The sequence below is a fragment of the Hirundo rustica genome, chromosome 15 (genome assembly GCF_015227805.2).
Source record: "Hirundo rustica isolate bHirRus1 chromosome 15, bHirRus1.pri.v3, whole genome shotgun sequence".
In the NCBI taxonomy this organism is placed as follows: Eukaryota; Metazoa; Chordata; class Aves; order Passeriformes; family Hirundinidae; genus Hirundo; species Hirundo rustica.
Window position 1 is genome coordinate 6,636,776 of NC_053464.1, and position 20,713 is coordinate 6,657,488.

The window sequence follows — 20,713 nt, forward strand, 5'->3', positions numbered from 1 at the left end:
AACAAGTGACTAAATGCAGGCAGGTTACAATCAGATGATGATGTTTCACTTTGTAATTTTTGCTATTTTGTGAGTTATTACCGCTTGTACAAAAAAAGTAATTATCTTAGATCACGTGAATTTAAACACCAAAAGATTTTATTTTTATTACTCTATTTCTTGTTGATTCTATTTCAATGTTTGTTAGTAATTTATTGCAGAAATTGGACTATAATAACAATTAAATTGTATCTTAATTTGGCCCAGATGACCATACCACATTAGTCATCAGGAGCACTGCCTGCATTGAAGTATATTCAAATATTCATAATTAAAGCTTCATTTCAGTAACCGCATTAGCAGCTTTTATCCAGAAAATGGTATTGTATACCAGGCATCCTTCCTCCTGACTTGGTAGAGTAAAATCTTTCTTAGTTGATTCAAAAGCTGTACTTGGAAATTGTTCTCTTCTTTTTATTCGGTAGGGCAGTTGGGGCCTGTAAGCATATGCAAAATGACGAGAGTCTATGGTAATTCTGAGTACAAAATTCAGGCTCTGTATTTGGCATTTTGGGAATATGTGTTATTGGTATTAATGATTCATCTTTATTCTCCAGTTAATTTGGGATGGAAATACTCTTCCCTGTCTTAACAGCCTAAATAAAAATAACGACAAGCACACTTGGGAAAATAGTATTTAACTTTATCATCCCAGTAATTGCAAACCAAAATTACCTAATTACTAGGGTTAAAAATACAGTATTTACCATTTATGTAAGAAGCCTGAAATTAACCTTTTTTTTTCCCCCTTTTTATTTCTTTATAAGTACCTATTCATAAACAGTCTCTTGGTTTCTCTTTGTAAATACTGATTTGCCAGTAATGTATCTAGAGCCTCCCTCTATAGGAAAATATGTCTTAATATCCTCTGAAAGAACAACAAAAAAATCTTGATTTAATTTTTACTCCATGATTCTGTCTTCTAGGAAGCCTCACAACTAGTTCCACTGGAATTTTTGAGGTCCCTGAAACATGGTAGGAAACAACTGCCTTAACAAGTGGAATTGATTGAAAGCAGTTGAGAGAATGCACCTCTTGGAAGCCATACTTTATTTAAATAAAGTGGTGTTAACAAAGCAGTATGTGTCCTGAAAATCAGTTTAATTATTTTAAACTGTTTCTTGAACAATCACTGTCAATTTTACTCATGTGTATATCACCTAGTACATGACTTGTCGTTGATCCTGTGAAATTCTTGCTGTTGTAACTGATGTTAGGTTTAAGAAGCAAGACTCAGTGTCCTTTGGTCACTTCCTTTGGCATGCTGGCTGTGAACTGTACAAGAACTGGCACTCTGTGATTTTGTGCTAGGCTGTTTCCTCTGCTTGGGGAGTTACCACAGCTCTCCTAATATTTAGCTATTTTTTCAGACAGCATCAGTATGCTGTCAGCATTCTGAAAACAGGTAGAACTGTAGTTTCACATATTGCTTTCTACCTGTTACTTTAACCAGGAGCATTTTTTGAATTTCTGTTCTCTACCCCCACCCCCAGTACAGCTGGTATTCCTCTAAATACCAGCCTTATCCATACCTTACCCTTTCAAAAAACTGTAACTTAAAAGTCTTTCAAACATTAATTTCCTGGTGGGAGGTAGTTTCTTCTTTGTTTTCACATCTGTTGTTTCCACTTTTAAATCCTGATTTTGTAAAAAAATGTTTTTTGGTACCTGTGATAAACCTGCTAACTGCACTAGCCCTTTATTTGTTTAAAAAAGGATCTGCATTGGTAGATTTCAGAAAATGTTTGATATTTAAATTTTTGTATCGTGGAAATAAAACCAAAATATGTATTTCCATAACATGAAAATTAAAGACATTTTCTTAGGAACTGGTTTGTTTTTATTTATTAGCATCTGAAATGGTTTGAGTGAAAATTTTTTTCCTTCTCCGTAATATAACAATTTTTTTGTCTTCCTGTGAGTAGCAGACCCTTTTGTTCCATGGACTATTTTCAAGATATTTGTGAAATGTGACCAAGAAAAGCAAGCCTATTGTCATAAGATTTAAATTGCTATGTGTTTCCCTTGGAGGGGTGAAAACAAAAGAATTCCACAAATCAGCAAGTTCAGAACCATTCCCACTCTTCCGTGGAAGACTGGAATGTTAAGGCTTCATAATATACTTACATTAGAGTGGGAATCAGTGTCATTTAAACATGGAGTAACCTGTTTGAAGGTATGTCAAAATTCATGGGTTTTTAAATGATTGTGAACTTGCATTGCAAAGGGAAAAATAATTTCAAGATGTTAAATGTGAAATGTTGCATTTCTAACCTCTAGAATACTCCCAGAAGTACTACAATTAAATTGTTTAATAGCAGTTCTGTCATCACATTCTCACACTAAAACATGGGAAAGAAGACTTGCTATTAGTGATGCAAGGGAAAATTAGTAACTGAACTCTTATGCTCTCAAGGATCCAGAGAGTTTTCTTCCCCAAGACTCCTGACTTAGGACTAAATACTTGTATCACCTTCATCTTGAATATCCAAATTAATTGTAAATTTAGTTCTCAGAATATGTGCAACACCTATTAAGTGTTGCATGGAGTATTCATCTCTCATTGAGGTAGTTCAGGTAACTCACACGCTATTCTATCCAAATGTTGGAGTGAGTTATTAACTGTATAGCCTAAAGAACTGGCATAGCATGATTTGGGACAGAACTTGAGTCATGGTGACAAAAGGGTACAGAAGCATTTAAAGAGATTGTCAGAAGTATGGTTAATGGGCAAGGAATTAGCTGCTCAAGAGACACAGGGGCCATGCTGTCACAGAGAATGCACCTGGAGTCTGTACCCTGAGGCCATTAGGATCTTCTTTACTCTGGAACAGCAATGCTTACGTACCTGCAGGGAAAATACAAGTCTTAATTACATTACAATAAAATGCCTTAAAACTTGTTTCTTTGCAGCAGACTACATCCATACTTCTCTACACTGCCAAGGTTATCAGCTATACGATTTCTATGCACCTCCTCTCAGCTGCCATTTTGAGAAGCTGGGTATTATTGATCTCTATCAGTAATTAATACTACTTAAGAAAACAGGATTCTTACATGCCCCAGTCTTTATGCGTGTTTGATTTTACCATTTGACATCTGGGTAAGCTACTAAGCTGTGCTGGATGGGGCTGTAATATTTCTGACACTACATTTGGGTGGATGAGTGTCAGAGGTCAGGGCTGCACCAGACCTCGCTGTTGTGTGGAGTTTGGTCCGCTTCACTGCGCCTTAAATGAAATCATTAATTCTAGGAGGGAAAGAATGTGGCTTAAATTAGATCCACATTTATTTCATAATGTATGTTTAAAATATGTGCATAGAATTTGTTTTGGGAAAGCAAAGCTGTCATCACTAGTTGTGATGGCTCTGGGGCTTCCTGGTCCCTGGGGGTTTGTGCTGTTACTGACTCCAGAGGTCAGTGAATCACAGAATATCCTGAGGATCGCCGAGTCCAGCTCCTGGCCCTGCACCGGCCAGCCCCGAGCCTCCCGCGTGTGCCGGGGAGCGTTGTCCCGGCGCCTCTCGCCCTCGGGTGCTCCGCTCCCCTCACGCTCCCCTCAGGGCCGGGCGGGCGCTGGCGGCGCGGCCGCCGCCTCTCCCCTCCCCGCCGGCCGTGTGGAGCTGGGGGCTGCAGCCGCCCTGAGGGGTTGTGCTTATGTTTCCCGACTGTCTGAAGGAGCCGACATGACCCCGGTAGTGCTGTGTGGAACATCTTCCTCAGCAGCCGCGCAGCGGCTTTGCCGTGGCGCTGGGTCCCCCGCGTTCCTGCCTGGGGCAGGGCCAGGAGCGGCCGGTCCTCACCGCCGGCTCTGAGGGGACGGAGCTGGGGGGACGCGGAGGTGGGTGTTGGAAACAACAAGCAACAATGTCTAGAAGTGGGGGAAGTAGGCGTTGGAGGAATAGAGGAATTGCCTTGAGGAAATGAGGGAATTTTGTGAGAAGTGTTTAAACAAACAAACAAACAAACAAAAAAGGGGGGGGGGGGGCGGGGTGGGGCTCTTGGAAGTGTAGGCCTGAACGTGGGAGTATGTGATGAAACGGTGGGGAGAAACGTGAGGGAGGTCTGGCTCAGCAGCAAAGCGAGGTAGGTGAGCTGAAACCCTGCCACTGCAGAGGAATGAGAATGGGCTTATTTGGCTGGAACTTAGACTTGACAGTGATAATTTATCTGTGGTGATGGAGTACTTCATTGCTCACCTCAGAAAGCGCACTAAAACTGTATTTGAAATACGAATTTTCAAATTCATATCAAGTATTTATGGGTGAGAAGTGTTAATGAGTCAAAATGCCCAGGATTGCAGCACAGGATATAGGCAATTGCTGGTAGATGAGAAATAGAGATAATTGTATAGTGTAGACTAAGGGAAGAGTGTGAGTGTTCCTAAAACATGGATTTGAATGGGGACAGGTAAGAGACTGAATGACTTATATGAAATTAAGATTGCTGTGAGGGCAATGGCCTGTTCTTGGTCTCAGATTTGAGCTTATGGTTTGGAGCAAAAAGTTAAAAGCTTCAGTTGATTTAGATGGAGACCTAAATTTTATTATGGTAAAAGTAAGACATAGAAAGCTAAAACTTCTGGTGATTGTGGGAAAATGTAAATGTAATTCTTTCTTTCTTTAAACTTTTGAGTTCTGTCATGGTGCCCAGAAAATGTCTGGTACCTTGGATATGTTCACTGTCTTTAAGCCATAGTAAATGTAATGCAGACAAAAATGTCCTCTGCAATTTGGCATTGGAGCATAAAGAAGACTTCTGACAATCAAAAGTTCTTGGCTTCCAATGTGTTTAGACTACTGCCAGCTGAGCAGATGTGTACATTGAAGAAGATTCCTCAAGTTACTCCATAGTACATTTAGTAAATGAATAAACATTTGCTTGTTTGTATTGTACTGTTACAGCTTTAAAGTTAACACTAAACTAACACTCCATGTGTGCTTTACAGATGTACTGCCACACATTCATTGGATGAGGAGCAGTAGATGGTGGGTTAGGCTGAGTTTTATAGGGTCAGTGTATTCGCATTTAGGATGTTCTTTTTGCTTTAATAGGGATGCAGGAGGCTCGTTTAAAGAATATTTTTTTTCTCACCACAGTAATTATTGGCAGCCATGTGTTTCCATGAGTGCCATAGCAGATCACAAGTCAGTCCCAGCTCAAGGCAAACTCGTATGGAACACATCTATTCAGAAATGCAGTAGAGAAAACCTTCAGCCAAACTGGGAAAACTTAGATTTCCCTGTGCTTATATTAATTTCTTAAAAGAGCTGATAATTGTCTTTGTACATGAGCAGTCTGCAAGTTTTGCAAACAATGTTGCAGTTTTTTACCAGAGTGACCCTGTGTGATGGGGTTGGTAGTGGTGTGAATGAACATGAAAGTCTGGAGGTTGTGGCTGTGCTGAGCCACTCAAACCCTAATCTATGACCCGTTCTCAACCCATCAAATGACAGAAAATACAATTGCATTAAAGATAATTGCTTCAAAAAACCTTGTGAAGTTACCGATTCCTTTTATAAGCCTCAAAAGTTTTGCGCTGTTACTGAGGTAAGAATGGCTATTTTATTTGATTCTAAATATGTATTATAACTTTGAATATTTCTTTCAAATGGGATTTTAAACTTTTAGATGTTTAGAATATTTAAAGATGACTGAACATGTTTAGTTCATGTATATACTTAGGAGTGGGGTGTTTTGTTTTTTTTTTCATTCCTTGTTTTTTTTTTTAATTAGATGTTAGGTGACTTAATTGTAGGATGCTTCTTACTTCAAAAATAAATCTGCTCCAAGCATATACATATGTCTACCATTTAGGATTTTTGCATTAGGGAAAGTTGCTTGCCTGATCTGCAATAAATAACGGATACATGTTTGCTAACAATACCACAGTAATTTAAAAGTGACCCTCCATTCTGTTTAGAAAAGGTCTGTGCTTCAGCCTTTCCTTTCAATTCTCTCATATGCTCAATTTAATTTCAGTTATCTGATTTTTGATGTGCTGTTGAGAAGCTGCCAGTTACCATTAGAAACTTGCTAAAATTTTGTAGAACTGCTGCAAGTGCAAATAATGGTTCAGTTGTTTGCTTCTGTGCTGAGTATGTTGTCTTCAATGAATAATGCAGTGTTGCAAAGAGATGATTTGCCAGAGAATTTCCCCTCAGTATTAGTGGACTCCCTCACCCATAGACTAATAATCCTTTCTGCTGGGTTTTGCCATACTCCCCTGGGGTTTTACAGTAATTGTTACTAAAACAGATTAAAAGATGGTGGTACTAAATGATGAGTCTGTGAAGGAGTTAATGGGAACTGGCAAATTTTAGGAGGTAAATGAGGTGTTGCTTGAAAGGTTTAATATTCCATTCTCATAGAACACATCACTGTATTTTTAGTATTTCGTTCAAGTTTCTTAATTGAAGTAAATTCTTCTGTCTTATAGAGGGTGAAGCTCTAAGATGTTCTCAAGTGTTTATAACAACTTAATAATTTCTAGTGGATATTTGCAATTATGCGCAGAGGAATTTTTGAGACTCACACCTTTGGTTTTAACCAGGTCCAAGAACAGGAATTTAACATCTCATTGTTCATTTAATTCATGTCTAACATGAAATTTGGGGTGAGAATGTGTCTAAAGTAAAATGGAGGTTCAGTGGCAAAATAACTTGTTTAATACCATTTAGCCTTTTTATGCCTTCTTTTTGCTTTTTGAAGAAAGAGCTAGAGGAATTACACTAAGTGTAAACTAAATATGGAAATATTTTAGACTGATGGTTTTAGCAAATGCCTCTTTTCCTTACAACTGCTCTGAAAGATATTTTGAAACACTTATGATGACAGTTGGAATAAGTCAATTCTGTATGAGTACTAGCTCATACTAAAATCTAAATAAATGTAGTTTATCCTGAAAAAAATTATACCAGCAGCTGCATGATCTCTACAAAACTGTTGGATTTCTAGGAAGACTAAACAATAGAATGATGCTCAATTTAATGTATTTCCATACTAGTAGCACTCAAATGTTAGCAGGTGGAACTCGTTTTTTTGCCTTGGAAGTAATTTATAAAAGACATGCATCTGAAATTGCTACTCCAACATATAAAATAGGTCTAATAAACAACAGTAAAAAGTAGCTGAGGAAAGTGCACTATTTTTCATGGCCAAAAAAAAGGTTTCAGTGTTCTGAGAGGATTCCCAGCATAGTCTGGCAATTTTCAAAGACTTGCTGAATATACAAACTCATATTTGAAGGGACCTTGTCTGGGGTTTTTTGTGTATATTTGTGTATGCCTAATTTTTGGGGTCTATTTTCTGTAGGCCTAATCTTTGGCTATATGTGTTATGAGCAAGAGCTAGAAGCTTTTGTGCGTGTGTCCCAGGATCTTAAAAAGCACACGGGCTTTCTTATTCTGGCTTGCCAAAACAGGCACTCAGGCCCATGTATTTTGGTGAAACAGATTTTCTGTTGGTAGATGCTTTCCAATCTAGTGTAGATGCTTTCTCAGTTCATATAAGGAATATGGAAAGTTCTCTGTTTTGCTTCTACAAGAGTTCAGACAAGACAAGAATTGTGATAAATTCTGAATTCCAGTTTCTTGAATAAAGGTGCTTCCCTGCCTTCCATCTCAAGCTTATTTCACAGTTTAAGTTAATGCACTACAAATTTAAAGGTGGCTATCACGTTCTCATCTACTTCTATATACGAAATGCTCACTTACGTTAAATAAAACAAACACTTTCTTATTTCTTGGATGCATTTCTGAAAAGCAAACATAAACCCAGCATTTAGAAATGCAGTAAAAAAATATGAACAATGTTGAATGTTTGCATTACATAGAGTTTTGCTTGTGTGTATTTTACCTTTCTATTTGGGAATAAATTATTTGGATAAAAATTCTGCTGTGAATTGAACATGGAGTACAGTTTCAAATGCAGTCACACAGTTTAAGGTAGATTTGTGAACTGTAATCAGTATTTATTGCTCCATTACTCATTTTGGCAAAAAGGTTTCACGTTGTTTCTCTCTGCAAGAGCTGAAGTTATCACTGTGTTTGAAATTGCAGTCTCTTTACCTCTCACAGGCTGTTGTATGACTCAGGCAGCCTGTGTAATCTCTGTGTTCATGGGAAGAGCACTGCATTTCCACATGCGGAGTATTTATGTGAAGGGGAAGATAAAATGAATAATCTGGCACGATGACTGTTTAACGTAGTGCAAGCATTGTGTTCGGCCATGCTGCCACCAGTGCAAAGGGATTCCTGCGAGCAGGAAGGCTGGGGGCACAACAAACAGCTCATCTAACAGCCCGACAACTGTACGTTGGCAAACATGATCAAAGCTACAGAAAACTGTGAGAGTTTTGCTTGGAGGCTGAAGAGTGAGCCCAAACCCAAAAAGTACTACAATTGCTGAAAGAAAATGAACAGAGCTTATCAGTAAAGATGAGAGATTAATTAGTTGGTGAACTCTTGCCTATGTATTCACATTTAATGTTTCTTAAACAGAATTGGAACATCTTGTGCAGGTAAGATTTCATGCAGGGATGCCGTTTGACAAATGTGACACGAGTGAAAAAAGGTAAAATGGATTGTATTGTCCAAATTCCTTTACTTGATTCTTTTTACATCCTTAAGAAAAACCCTGGCACCTAATTTAAACATTTAATTTTAGTTTGTAAAGGTGAGAAATATTTTCTTATCAAGCATTCCTAGTAGGTTTACTATCTGTATGTTTCTTTGAGACAGATGGAAGATGCTTGTTTATACTTTAAGTTTTTCAGTTTTCTGCCTAATTTTTCAGTTTATAGATAATTACTGAGACTGTGAGCAGATTTTGCTGAGAAGGACATCACTAAACGAAGACATGTTTGTCTGAGCAGTCTTTGAAGAGAATATTCAATTTCTATTCCATCCTCGTTTTGGGAGGTCTTGGTTGTATTGCAAGGCACATTCTAAAAATAAGATACAAAAATGTGTTGTCTAGCTCTAGATGGGAGTATGTGAGGAGTGCAGATGTGGATATGATATGCACAGGAAGAATAAGGCCAAGCATTGGCATCTCAGTACTGTGGGAAACAGAACAGAGTAAGTGATCTTTCTGGCCTATAAATCTGACTGGAGTTTTATTTGCTAACAGTCCAAGTGTAGAAACTTCTGGGAAGAAACAGCAGGAAGCTGACACTTGTCTAGTGTTCTGAGTAACAGAAGTGCCAGCTAACTGATGTTCAGGAAACTTGGGGCTTTGTCCTTTTTTCTTAATGCTGAAATGTATTTGCATCTCACATAGGTTTAGAGTTCAGTCTGGCAAAAAGGTCAGATGAATTTTAAGTTTCCTCTAAGGAGAAGTGAATTGTTTGTCAAGTTTAATGTAGGCTAACTTAGAAAAACAGAAAGTAAAAATGTTTACTGTAGTGAGATGTAAATATGAGTACTTGTAGTAGATCAGAAAAATTTGCAGGACGTGTGACTTTTTTATATTTTCCACTACTGCTCTTGCTTTGTGTATTCTGAACCTACCAGACATCAGTGTTTACTCCATAGATTAGGAGAGCCCCACTGAGATCTATCCACATTAAAACTAAAAAAACCCTGCATCACACAGAATTTTCAGAGCTTTTAGTGTAAGTAGGACAGAGTTATTGTAGATAACAGAGAGTGCCAGCCTGTTCCAGACTTTTCTGTGGAATAGAAATCAGTACGAACGATTCTGGGAGAAAATTCGAACTGTACCAGTGATTCTTCTGGTTGGGTGGATCCATTTTAGCATGCTCTGGCTTGGTTTTAGGTAACTGAAATTAGTACTGGAAACTGGAATGGAAAAAATGGGTAATATAAATAAGTTAAAGCATCCATAATCATAGATACACAGTATCTGCTTAATAATAAAACCAAGGCAGGAACTCGACTCCTTTATAAAATTCAGAATATCCAAACAGAAGAGTAACTGGACAACTGATATAGTTGAGTTGAAAATCAAGAGTGCCTTGTATTTCATTAGAACAAGGTAATGGCTTAGTGATTAAATAATATTATGCCACATTCAAAAGCAGTCTCCCACTCGCCCCTCATTTCCTGAAGTTTGAGCCCTGTTTAAATCTCTGTAGAACTGCTTGGCACTTAGTCATACTCAGATATGCCAGTTCATGTGCTTCTGGGATCCAGCTCACTCTCACGTGGCTGCAACTGTCTTGCACCTTTCATGCTCTGGAAGAATGTTGGTTGTTTTTTTTTCCTTTTAGCCCTGAGTTGAGTAGGAGCTACATATGCAAGGCTTGGGGTTTGAGCAGCTGCATGAATTCCCTTGTACAACACCCAATTCTTATGCCATACGTGCTACTGAATATTATATTCTACAGAATCCTGAACGTGGAAGCTAAAAACCCTCTAGAAATAATTTCTCTGAAACTAAAGCAATTCTTCATAGAGTGATTTGTCTCTATCCACCCTGGGATGTTTATCAGAAGTCTAACACTGAAATTCATGGTTGGTGGGAATCTGCAAACATTTTGATCTTTGTTTTATATGTACTTACTTGAGATTATATAACAAATATGAATAATGACTTTTTTCTTCTCTTTTAGTTTATTTGTATTTCCACTGCTCTGTTGAGGATTAGACAGCAGCATACAACTTAACCAGAACATTTCACAAATGTATTTTCAAACTTAGTGTAGAATAAGATCCAATTTAAGGGAGTTCTTTCTTGCTTTCACAGTGCTCTTTATTCTTGCAACATTATCTTATTCTCAAAAGACAGAAATCCTTTAATTTTTGGAACTATATGTAAGTAGCTATGGCTGGGAGACTCAACACTGAGTCTACCTGCAGAGGTTTAAAGTGTTTTGTAAATGTGAATTTAATATTGTATTCAGCTAAAGTTTTTAGTTGAGGATGGTTCTTCAGGGAACCTGTGAATATTTACAGCATTGTAAGGGGAAACAGTACAATGTTTCCTGTCTTCTAGCTCTACATAGAGTAATTGCTCTGGCAACTGGCACTTCTTTCAGTTTACTATAAAATTGTATCACAATGATTTTCATATTTTTCAACAAAATCAAACTAGAAAAATTAATATTTCAATAGATCCCAGGGCTAGAACAGCTCCGACACTTAATCTGATGGTTATTGTAGAGTTGTTTTAATGCTACAAACTTACTTATGTTTCATCGGTGTAATATAAGTGTGTTCTATTGTCTGGTTTTGTTCTGTTATTCTTCCCTTTAATAGCCACCTAAAAGGAACAGCCACTGAATTGCTAAAAATGAGGATGAATGACACATTGTAAGGAAAGAGGCTCTATGCCAAATTCCACACATTTACACTGCCAACGTTTATCCACAATGTTGGCAAAGTGGAGAAACACTTCTGAGCTGCTCTGTTATTTATGAGACAGATAATTTTTTTCCATGGTAGGATGGTGCTGGATAATCTGATTTTTGTCACCGTCAGTTTAGCCAGCAGTTTTTAGGGTGCCCTTAGACAGCACATTTTAACCTTCTGTGTCTCTGGTTTCTCTGTCTGTAAAATGGAAGTGATAGTTACCTATCTGATGTTACTCTGAGATTCAATTCAGTTAAGCTCCATACATATATTTTATTTTCATGTGAGGCATTATTGCATATTAAAAGAATCATTGCTTAAATGAATTTAGTATTTATTTACTCAGGATTATGTGATTTTTTTTCCATGATAGCAGTACATGGTGAATTAACTTGTTTTATATCTATTATAAAGTGTTTGACAAAATCAGGTATGACAGTTTTCTTCAATTTCATTTGCCCAATATGACCATACACACTTAAAGATATTCTGCCTCATTTGTTCTTTCTGAAATCTTTCCAGGATCTGTCTGCAGAAAATATGTGAAATACCATGTTTTCATGTCTGAGTCCTTTCCCCTTCCCTCTGCCTCTGCAGTGTTTTTACTAAACTGTGTTATTTAACGAAACTGTGTTATTCTGTAGTCTAATTCGATGCATAGGGACAGTGTTGTTTTATGGAGTCTTAGTCTATGCGGTGATCTCGCTCCCTGCCCCCCACGCCTTGTCCTGGAAAGACCTGCAATGCAGCTTTCCCTGGTATTGTAAACTCCCAGCTCAGAGCGTGGACTTGGAAATGTGTGTTCATTGGGTGAGGACGTTCGTTTGAACAATGTGTGCTAAGGGTTTGTGAATTTGGATGTTAATTACTGTGTAAGAGATTTCTTAGAGAGGTTCGTTTGAGCACTTGCCTTAGGCAAAAAAAAGACAGATTCTTACTTTTTGAGATGTCTTCACAACAGTAGGCACTGAAAGCATGCCCGAGGTCTCACAGATAAATATTCACTGTAAGCCTAACCTGGGCAGTTACACTGCTACACAGAAACTGGTTTTTTATGCAATTTGAATGCTACGCAGGAATAATGCAGAACTGGGAGGAGGCAGGGGAAATGAAGTAAAAGAACCATTAGAATAGCTGTTCTATGAAATCATAGTCCAGGTTTTCTTGGACAATATTTGTGTATTTGTGTAAAAATGGAGGTCTGTGGGACAACATAGCCTTTTCATCTTGATATTTGTGGGAAAAGGCACAAAGTTTTTTAAATTCCTCGAATAAATACATAAAAATACTTTCCAGTGACATTTAGTATCTGCTAGAGTTTTCTTCAAACATCTTCTTGGTGTAGTTTAAGCATCATGTAAGGACAAAGAGAAGGGTTTATCCTGTTGCCTGTGGTCAGTTGTGTGAGACATATTAATTTCAGTTCATATCCAGTGCATTCCCTCTTCCCTACAGACAGACTAGGACTCTAAGGTTCAGGCTACTTATTTGTAATGCTCTTGATTGCATTACAAATGGGAGTTAGTTGAAATTTGGATTTTTGTTTGTTTCAATAATCTAATTACTTTTGCTTTTGAATTTGCGTGGAAGACAGAGCATAGGAAAGAAAAAACAATGCTTCAATTCATTTTTTGTTTCAACTTCCACATATAATCTCTTTGTATCCTTATAGTTTTATTTCTTGAATGAAAATTTTAACATTTCTCATTCAAGTTTGTTTTTTTGTTGTTGTTGTGGGTTTTTTGTGGTTTGTTTGTTTATTTGTTTGTTTGTTTTAAGGTTGCAACAAAGTCCTTCTTTTGTATTATTCCAATACAGTCCAATACAGTGTTTTCTCTTGTGCTGTGTTTGGTCTTATTTGGATATCTAAGCAAAAAGCAAATGTTGCTTTTTTTAAAGGTCATGTACATTCTGCCAACTACACACATTGCTGGTTAGCCAGATATCTCCAGGAGAGGACTTACGAAGGTAGCTTGAAAATGTCTGGGATTTAAAAACCACACAGAGTAAAAACTCATAAAATACATTATTTATGCAGAGAGAGTTCTTTGGGTATAGAGAAAAAGTCGCAGGGGCTCACAAAGAAAGGTAGCAAACTATAAAAAGTATTTTTAATTTGCCTAGGATATAACTCTTCATGTAATATATGCAGTGTCTGCAACTGCAGTATCCAACCCTGTAATAGAAGCACCTCAAGCTTGAACTTGAACTTAATTTGGTGCAAAATAATTTAGCCAAGTTGAACCATACATAAGTCACTTAGACATCTTTTTAATTTACAGTGTAAATTTTAAAAATGTTTTGCTGTGATATCAATGTTGAATGTGTGCAGTAAGAGAGAGACTTTTGTACAAATCAACTTTAGCATTTATAGCTTCCTGACCTTCAACTGACTTTTTTTCCAAGTTGCATTCTTAGATTGCTCCAACAGAAAATCACCTTTATAAACAGAAAGAATATAATTAACACTTCTGATTAAAAGCTTGTGGAGTCCTAATGCATGCAATGCTCTCAATTTAAAAGGTGAACAGTTGTTAGTTTTCACATTATTTCCCTTGCCCTGAAGTAGTAGTGTGTGCACATGCGTGTAGCTTTAGTATCACAGGAACTTCTAAAGAAATCTTTCTTGTCCTAGTGCTGGGCTGTTGGACCCTCATGTGAAAATGGGACACAAGGCGCTGCTGGAAAACGAGTCTGCATGAGGAGTGACTTGAGCAACTTATGAAGCCTTGGAGGTAAAGAAAGGGGGAATAGAAAAAAGTGTGATCAAGACTAATAGAATTGCAGTGTCGAAACACCACGTAACAGGCTTACTTCAGTTTGAGGTTCTTTCTCCTTAAATATACAAAGAATAGATTTGTTAATATAAAGTAAAACTACAAATACCTTTCTTTTTTATTTTTTTAAGAAGTAACCTTTAAATAGTTTCTTTAGTGTAGATCACACGAATGTGAGATAAGGACTTTTTCCAAGATGAGGGAATATGAAGATGCTACAAACTGTATTGTAGGAATTATCTTCTCTAAAGGAATAGCTGTATCTTAGATGAGCAATTATCATTACACTAAAAGAATTCAGACTAGCCTTCAAACCATGCTAACATTGAATTATATGGATTTTATGAGTGATCGATTATATGTAACAGAGCTGGACTTTGTGATTGATAATTCACTTCTGTTATATGACAAGTCCCTTATGATAACGGTAGACATCAAAATGTGACTGTGGTTAAAACATCTGAGTGATTTTAAATAGCAAGCTTTCCCTTTGGTGGAAGATAGCAGAGAGGAAAAGTTATTTAAACCACCTATTTAAAATAATTTTGAATCAGATAGCAAATTTTCTTTGCAGTTTGGTGCTTAGGAGTTCAAGAAGCATTTGGACAACGCTCTCAGGCACATGGTGGGATTGTAGGGGTATCCTATGCCAGGCCAGGACTTGGACTCAATGATCCTTGTGGGTTCCTTCCAACTCAGGATATTCTATGATTCCATGAAAATACATAATAAGTGGGCATTAATAAAATACATCTTTATTTGCAGAAGAGCCATGTGATGTAACAAAGTACTTTTTATTGCAGGATATTGCAGGATATATTGCAGATAAAATTAGGACTTTATGGCCAGGGTTTCCAAAGATTCTTGGTTTGACCTTCCTGAAAACTTTTGCTTCTTTCCCAGAAGCAAACTGTAATTTCTTTGACCTCAATTTAAAAATTCTGTAGAGCAGAATTCAAAGTCCTTAGGGACTTTGTATAGAGTAAGTACATACTGTGTGTTATTAAATGCATTTTAATTAGGAGACAAATTTTATAAACAAGACACTTGAACCAAAACTATCCAGGGCTGAGAATTTTACTTTTGCACAGGCCTATGCAAACCAATAGATGTTTGAAATGACTGAGTTAACAAATAGCAGTATTTAATGAGATTTTGGTAACCAAATCAACTTCAGACAAGTTAGAGTTCAAGCCTTGTGCGAACAGGTGCAATTGAAGTGGCTTGAATGGATTTGATTATTGATGTTTCTTGGGAGGCTGAAAGAGGCCGACACAAAGCGTTTCGAAGGGCTGCACATAAGGGCTAGTGTGTTTCCCCACAGAATTTTAAGATGTAAGTTTTAGCTCCTGGGGAAATTTTCTATTTAAAATATTATAAATTTGCCATTGTTGCACTTGCCAATGTTGTCACATTTGCAGCATGAAATCTCCTAACTTAGTGAGCATTAGCTTGAGATATTTTGCACATATACAATTAGAAATTATTAAATAGGGTTCGGTTAAACAATCCTCCCCTGAAAAGCTCAAGTGGAATTTTATTTCAATAAACAAAGGCATTAGGAAGCCATCTGTTTAAAAAAGATCTAGGACTTGGAATCTAATATTTGTGTCTGCATTACCTGGTATTGCATTGTTGACTCTTGTATTCCTAATTATGTGAAACCCACACGCATTATATAAAAATACAGGGATTTATAGAGTAACTCTAATAAGTGTTTGTGATTATTTGTGTGCTGCTATAAATTGTCGGAACATCAATTAGTTACTCTCCTAACTCGCATTTCCCTAAAGAATTGTAATGTTCAGCGTCTCCATTGCTTTCCTAACCCATAATTATTTTTCATAAGTTAAGTGGAGAAATAATGTCATACACATGGCAAACTGTTAAAAACCTCATGTTTTGTTACCTTTTACTTAGCAGTTTCCCATTTGGTACTTTACTTTGGATGGTATATAAAGCCAATAAGCAGGTGGAAATTGGGTCATAGGAATCTTTCTGGTGCCAAAAACCAACTTAATGGAAATTGTTAAACATAGCTGTATTTTGTAAAGGAGCTTTACTGTTCTCATCTGAATTTGGCATAACGTTCTATAATATGTATATTTGAAACAATTGTAAATTAATGCTGAATCCGCTTGGCTCTCATCAGTCCCTGTCAACAGCAAACACATTTTGTACAGATATATGTTCACTGGAAATAGGAAGTTTTTTATTTGAAATGTTACAGCTTTACTTTTACATTTTATATTATTTAAATTTCAATATTCTTAATTTATACAAGAGCTGAAGCTGTAAAAATTTCTACTGAAAGCTGTTTATTATCTTAATGCTTACTTTAAAAAATATTAAATAAAACCAGGTTTTTGAGTAGGACTGACAGTTGAATGGGTGATATTTAATGCTGTAGGGAAATCTTATATTTCCTGCTCTTTTCATACCTGACCGATTGTCCTTAAAGACTTTGTTTGAAAGTCAGCACACAGCAACTGCTGTTGTACTGTTGCTGTGTGCTTTTGGTCTTCAAAAGTGGTAATTCGGTGCACGGCCTCAGATGTTGACTTTGACATCCTGAAGTGAAGGGCTGTTTTCTACATGAGTATGGAGTTCCAAAAGATATCTGAACTCCATGTTTCACTCAGCTTTGCTTTTCCATGTTCTCCCTTGAGATTCAATATTCCAATTCAAATGCTTTGTCTAGTTGATACCCATAAAGAGAAAATAAATTAGAATGCATTCTGTACTATTTAGAGTACTAGTTACAGACATCAGCAATTTGAATTCTATAATTATTTATTTGTAATTAAATGGATACATTTTACATAATCCTTTTTTTCTTTCAAAGATTTCTTTCATATAAAGATTTTGTAGCCCATATTCTATCTTATGCTGAAATAAGTGTGTTCTTTTATATAGCAGAAATAATAACTCAGGTTTTTACCTGCAAGAAAAAAAATTGAAATGCCATAGGGGAAATATTTCTAGAGAAGTATTGTCCTCAGCAAGATTTTTTGTGATTTGCCATGCAGTTGAAAGATTGGTTTGCTTTTGAAATTTTGGACAGATGAACAATTTTTTTGAGGACATGCAAGTTTATTAAACTTGAAATGCCTTTCAAAAGAAAAGACAGCATATCATAATCTCTGTATCAAAATTTGTGGTGATGCAAATTTATAATATATGTTAGTGCTTCCTCATTAGCTTTGATGTCTAATTTTGTAAAATATTAAATTTTCTATGAGCTAAGTGACAAATTTTGCCATACTTTAATTTTTTTCTGAGTAATAAACCCAAAACAAGTTACAGTGTTCTGGAGTGACTTACACCAAACTCTGTCAGATTTATTGATATGTTTCAGTGTTTGTTTGTCACAGTTTGTCAGAGTTAGGAGTGAGTTAAATCTGTATCGGGAATTTTAACATGTGAGTCACAGTGAGATTTTCTGTAACAAATGTTTTGACTGGGTGTCCCAGGTGGAAAAAATCTGGCCACTTAGATCTCACTGAAGAACAGTTCTTTAGTTCTCTCTTGACCTCAGCTCTTTATTAATGTTTTACTGTTTCCTGTATGAAGAGAAAAAACCCAACCAACTTTCACACGGCTTCTTTTATGGTCATGATTCACCACTATGGCAATCGAGCAAACCTTGGAAGAACATTGTGTGGGCCTTTGCCAGTGCTTTGAAGTGCAGGCAGCCAGAGCTGTTTGGACATGGTTTGACTTGAATGTTGTGCTAATGTGTGATTTCCAAAGTTCTTGCTTGTGGTTCTCCACCCAGAAAAAAAGAAGACAATCACAATGCACCCTCATACTTTTTTCCTATGAACAAATAAGAAATACATAATAATGAAGAGGCATTGAAAACACTAAAAATGCAAATTGCTGTCTTACAAATAAATTATTCTTATGAGTAAAGAAGCCAAGGACAAAATTAATTACCTATAATGTCAAGAAAACAATTACGAATGGTTTGAAATTCCAGTTTAGTAGCTTTGGTATAATTTTACAATATAGGGAAGAATATAGATTTCAGTGGGAATAAGTACTTGTCTCAGGTAGGAAATCCTCCTCTGACATTTGGCTAAAACCATAGGAAGAATAGACAAGTAACAGCTTAGATTTTGTAAAAGTTATTTAATGAAGAGCATCTCTGTAGTGAAGAGCCATTTGTAGGTATGACTGCATTGAAGGTTTCCTAAAATAATCACAATTATGTTAACTTTTATTGAAAGTGAAAATTTGACAACTGACCTGCAAATTTCAACTGGTGCAATAGTGGGAGGAAACAGGCTTGTCCCAGGTTTCATAATGCCCAGTCGGCTGGAAATGGACAGGTTTGCTTTGCTTCCATTCTTTCTCTTGAAGCTCATATACCTTTCAGTTTTGTTTGATCTAAGTGGAAAGCAGATTTCTCTCTGGTTCAGTTTCCAACCAGATTATTTGTCTTCTATTCCTTGGTAAATGTAAGACTTCGCTGGCTGCTTGCATGTGTGCCCCTGCCCCAAGGATGAGCACTGTCAGCTGTGTTGCTACATTCTCTGAAAGATTAAGCACAGCTTTTCCTTTTGCCCCCTTTTTATGCACTCAGGGTTTATAGTTCACCTCTTAAAAAGATGTGATAGTTGAAGGAGACAAGCACAGGTGTAAAAATTTCATAAAATCAGTGATTCCTTGTGTTAGCTGGCATCTATCATGCAGCTGAGAAAACACTGGATATACTGTGTGTACTTCTCTTTCTCAGACCTAATGTTGTTTTGGGCATAGCCTGTGCACTCTGTGCCATCCACTTCTCTACATAACTTTGCTGAATTATGTTGCATACATGTCTGTGTCACAGTTCTGAAGCCAGTTTCCTTCTCATTTGGCTGGTCCTCAGTTAGCCAAGCACACCTCACTGTTCCTTCACCATGCACAAGTTTTCTTTCTTTCTGTGATTCACAGCATTTCTCAAATGCTTTGGCTTTTAAAGTGGTTGTAGCTGTTGATCTTCCTTTCAGTTTTGGGGAAAATCTATAGCTTAAGACCCTGGCTTGCAGGATGAGTTTGGGTGAATTTGTTGCCATCTGGCTCAGATACCCCATCGTCCTTTTATGTTCCCTCTTAGCTGGGAGCTGCAAGGGTGGGACATTTTCCACAGCCCCATGTCTGAGACATGGATGACTCAGCCCTGACAGCATATGGCTGATTTCACATCCTCTGAGGTATTTAATGATACAGCAGTTTCATAACCACAACCACAATTCCTACTTTGCACACAGATAGATTTCCCACATCAGCACAGATGCTTTTTCAAAGGTAGTTTCTTAACAGATCTGGGTATTTTACCTACAAGCTCTACTGGTAGCATTCTCTATTTCATGCAATACTTATTCACTTCACTGATTCTTATGAGCAGAGTAAGAGGTGTTAGAGTGGAATAAAATATGAAAAGTGAGAATTATCACACCACATAACCTCTAAGTAGACAGGTGATTTACAAAGCCAGCAGCTGCTTTACATAAATCTTAAGACATAACCAATACTTCTCTGAGCAAAAGAATCTCAGACTGATTATGAATCAGAAACATGAGAAAAACTAACAGAAGGCTAGAAGCTTGGAGGCCTAAATTTGGCTTCAAAAGTTGTGGCTTCAAAAGCCACATCTTTTTGTTCCCTGCTGATGTTTCAAATAGCATTATCTGTTATTTTTGACTTGCACACAGTAAATGTCCAGAGAGGAATGGTCATCATGATCCTGGCTTTGTGTTCCTACCTTGCTGTTATACCACAGAGAAGAGAACTGGCAGAAAATAATTCCCTTTTTTGTGAGATAACGTCTTGCTTGCTTCACTCCTTGAGCTTACTTCAAAAGATTAGCAGGGTCCTTCTGACCAGCATTGTGTCAGGAGATGCTGGTTTGAGGGGAGGGAACAAGAATGTGTGACCAGAGACAAGGGAACCCCCTAATGTTAGTGCCTAAGGAATTGCACTGCATTAGCTCCATCATACTCACTTCTCTGTCACGTTGAGCATTTTCACATTAAATTGCTTTACTTAGATTTTCCCAGACTATTAGATATATGAACTTATTACCTAAAACTCATTGTGTTAAAAACTCTTTAGAAATTGAAAGAGCACTGAGAAGAAAGAACTATTAAGAGGCAATTGTAAGTGTTCTAATTTTATATCAGGGAACATTATATCTGCTTATATCTTGAAACATTAAATATATTTCTTGCATATGAAGAATGTAATTGAAAGAGATTTTAAGCTTCAGATTCTGTAGAATTAATGTTTTGGCACTCAGTCCAAATGTCAACAAATTCTAAATGAGTATTCCTAGAAGTTATGCAGCTGTACCCAATGTGATAGTCTGGGATGTAGTTTGAGTAACTATGAATACCATAGCAATCCTTAAAACAAACAAATACACAAAATCCAAAGAAACAACTTAGAAAATCAACATGGTAAACTTAATTTTTTTTTTTTTTTAAAGTTAGATAGGGACGTGTGTTCTCTACTGTCCTTGTTGAAAAACAAAGGTCTGGCAACTCTATTCTTTGAAATACTGGAACGACCCAAAGGCTTGGAATTGAGATTTG

General features: G+C 36.9%; 1 protein-coding gene across 4 annotated transcripts in view; it reads left to right on the forward strand.

The window, feature by feature from the left end:
* The window catches only part of PARN (poly(A)-specific ribonuclease), a 48,020-nt gene extending 46,152 nt beyond the window's left edge, over window positions 1-1,868 (forward strand). For all 4 annotated transcript variants that reach the window (XM_040079389.1, XM_040079391.2, XM_040079390.2 and 1 more), the window contains one exon: window positions 966-1,868. In XM_040079389.1, coding sequence (XP_039935323.1) covers window positions 966-1,018 — 53 coding nt within the window. In that variant the 3' untranslated portion in view covers window positions 1,019-1,868. The remainder of the gene's footprint in view (window positions 1-965) is intronic.
* Window positions 1,869-20,713: the final 18,845 nt, after the last annotated feature.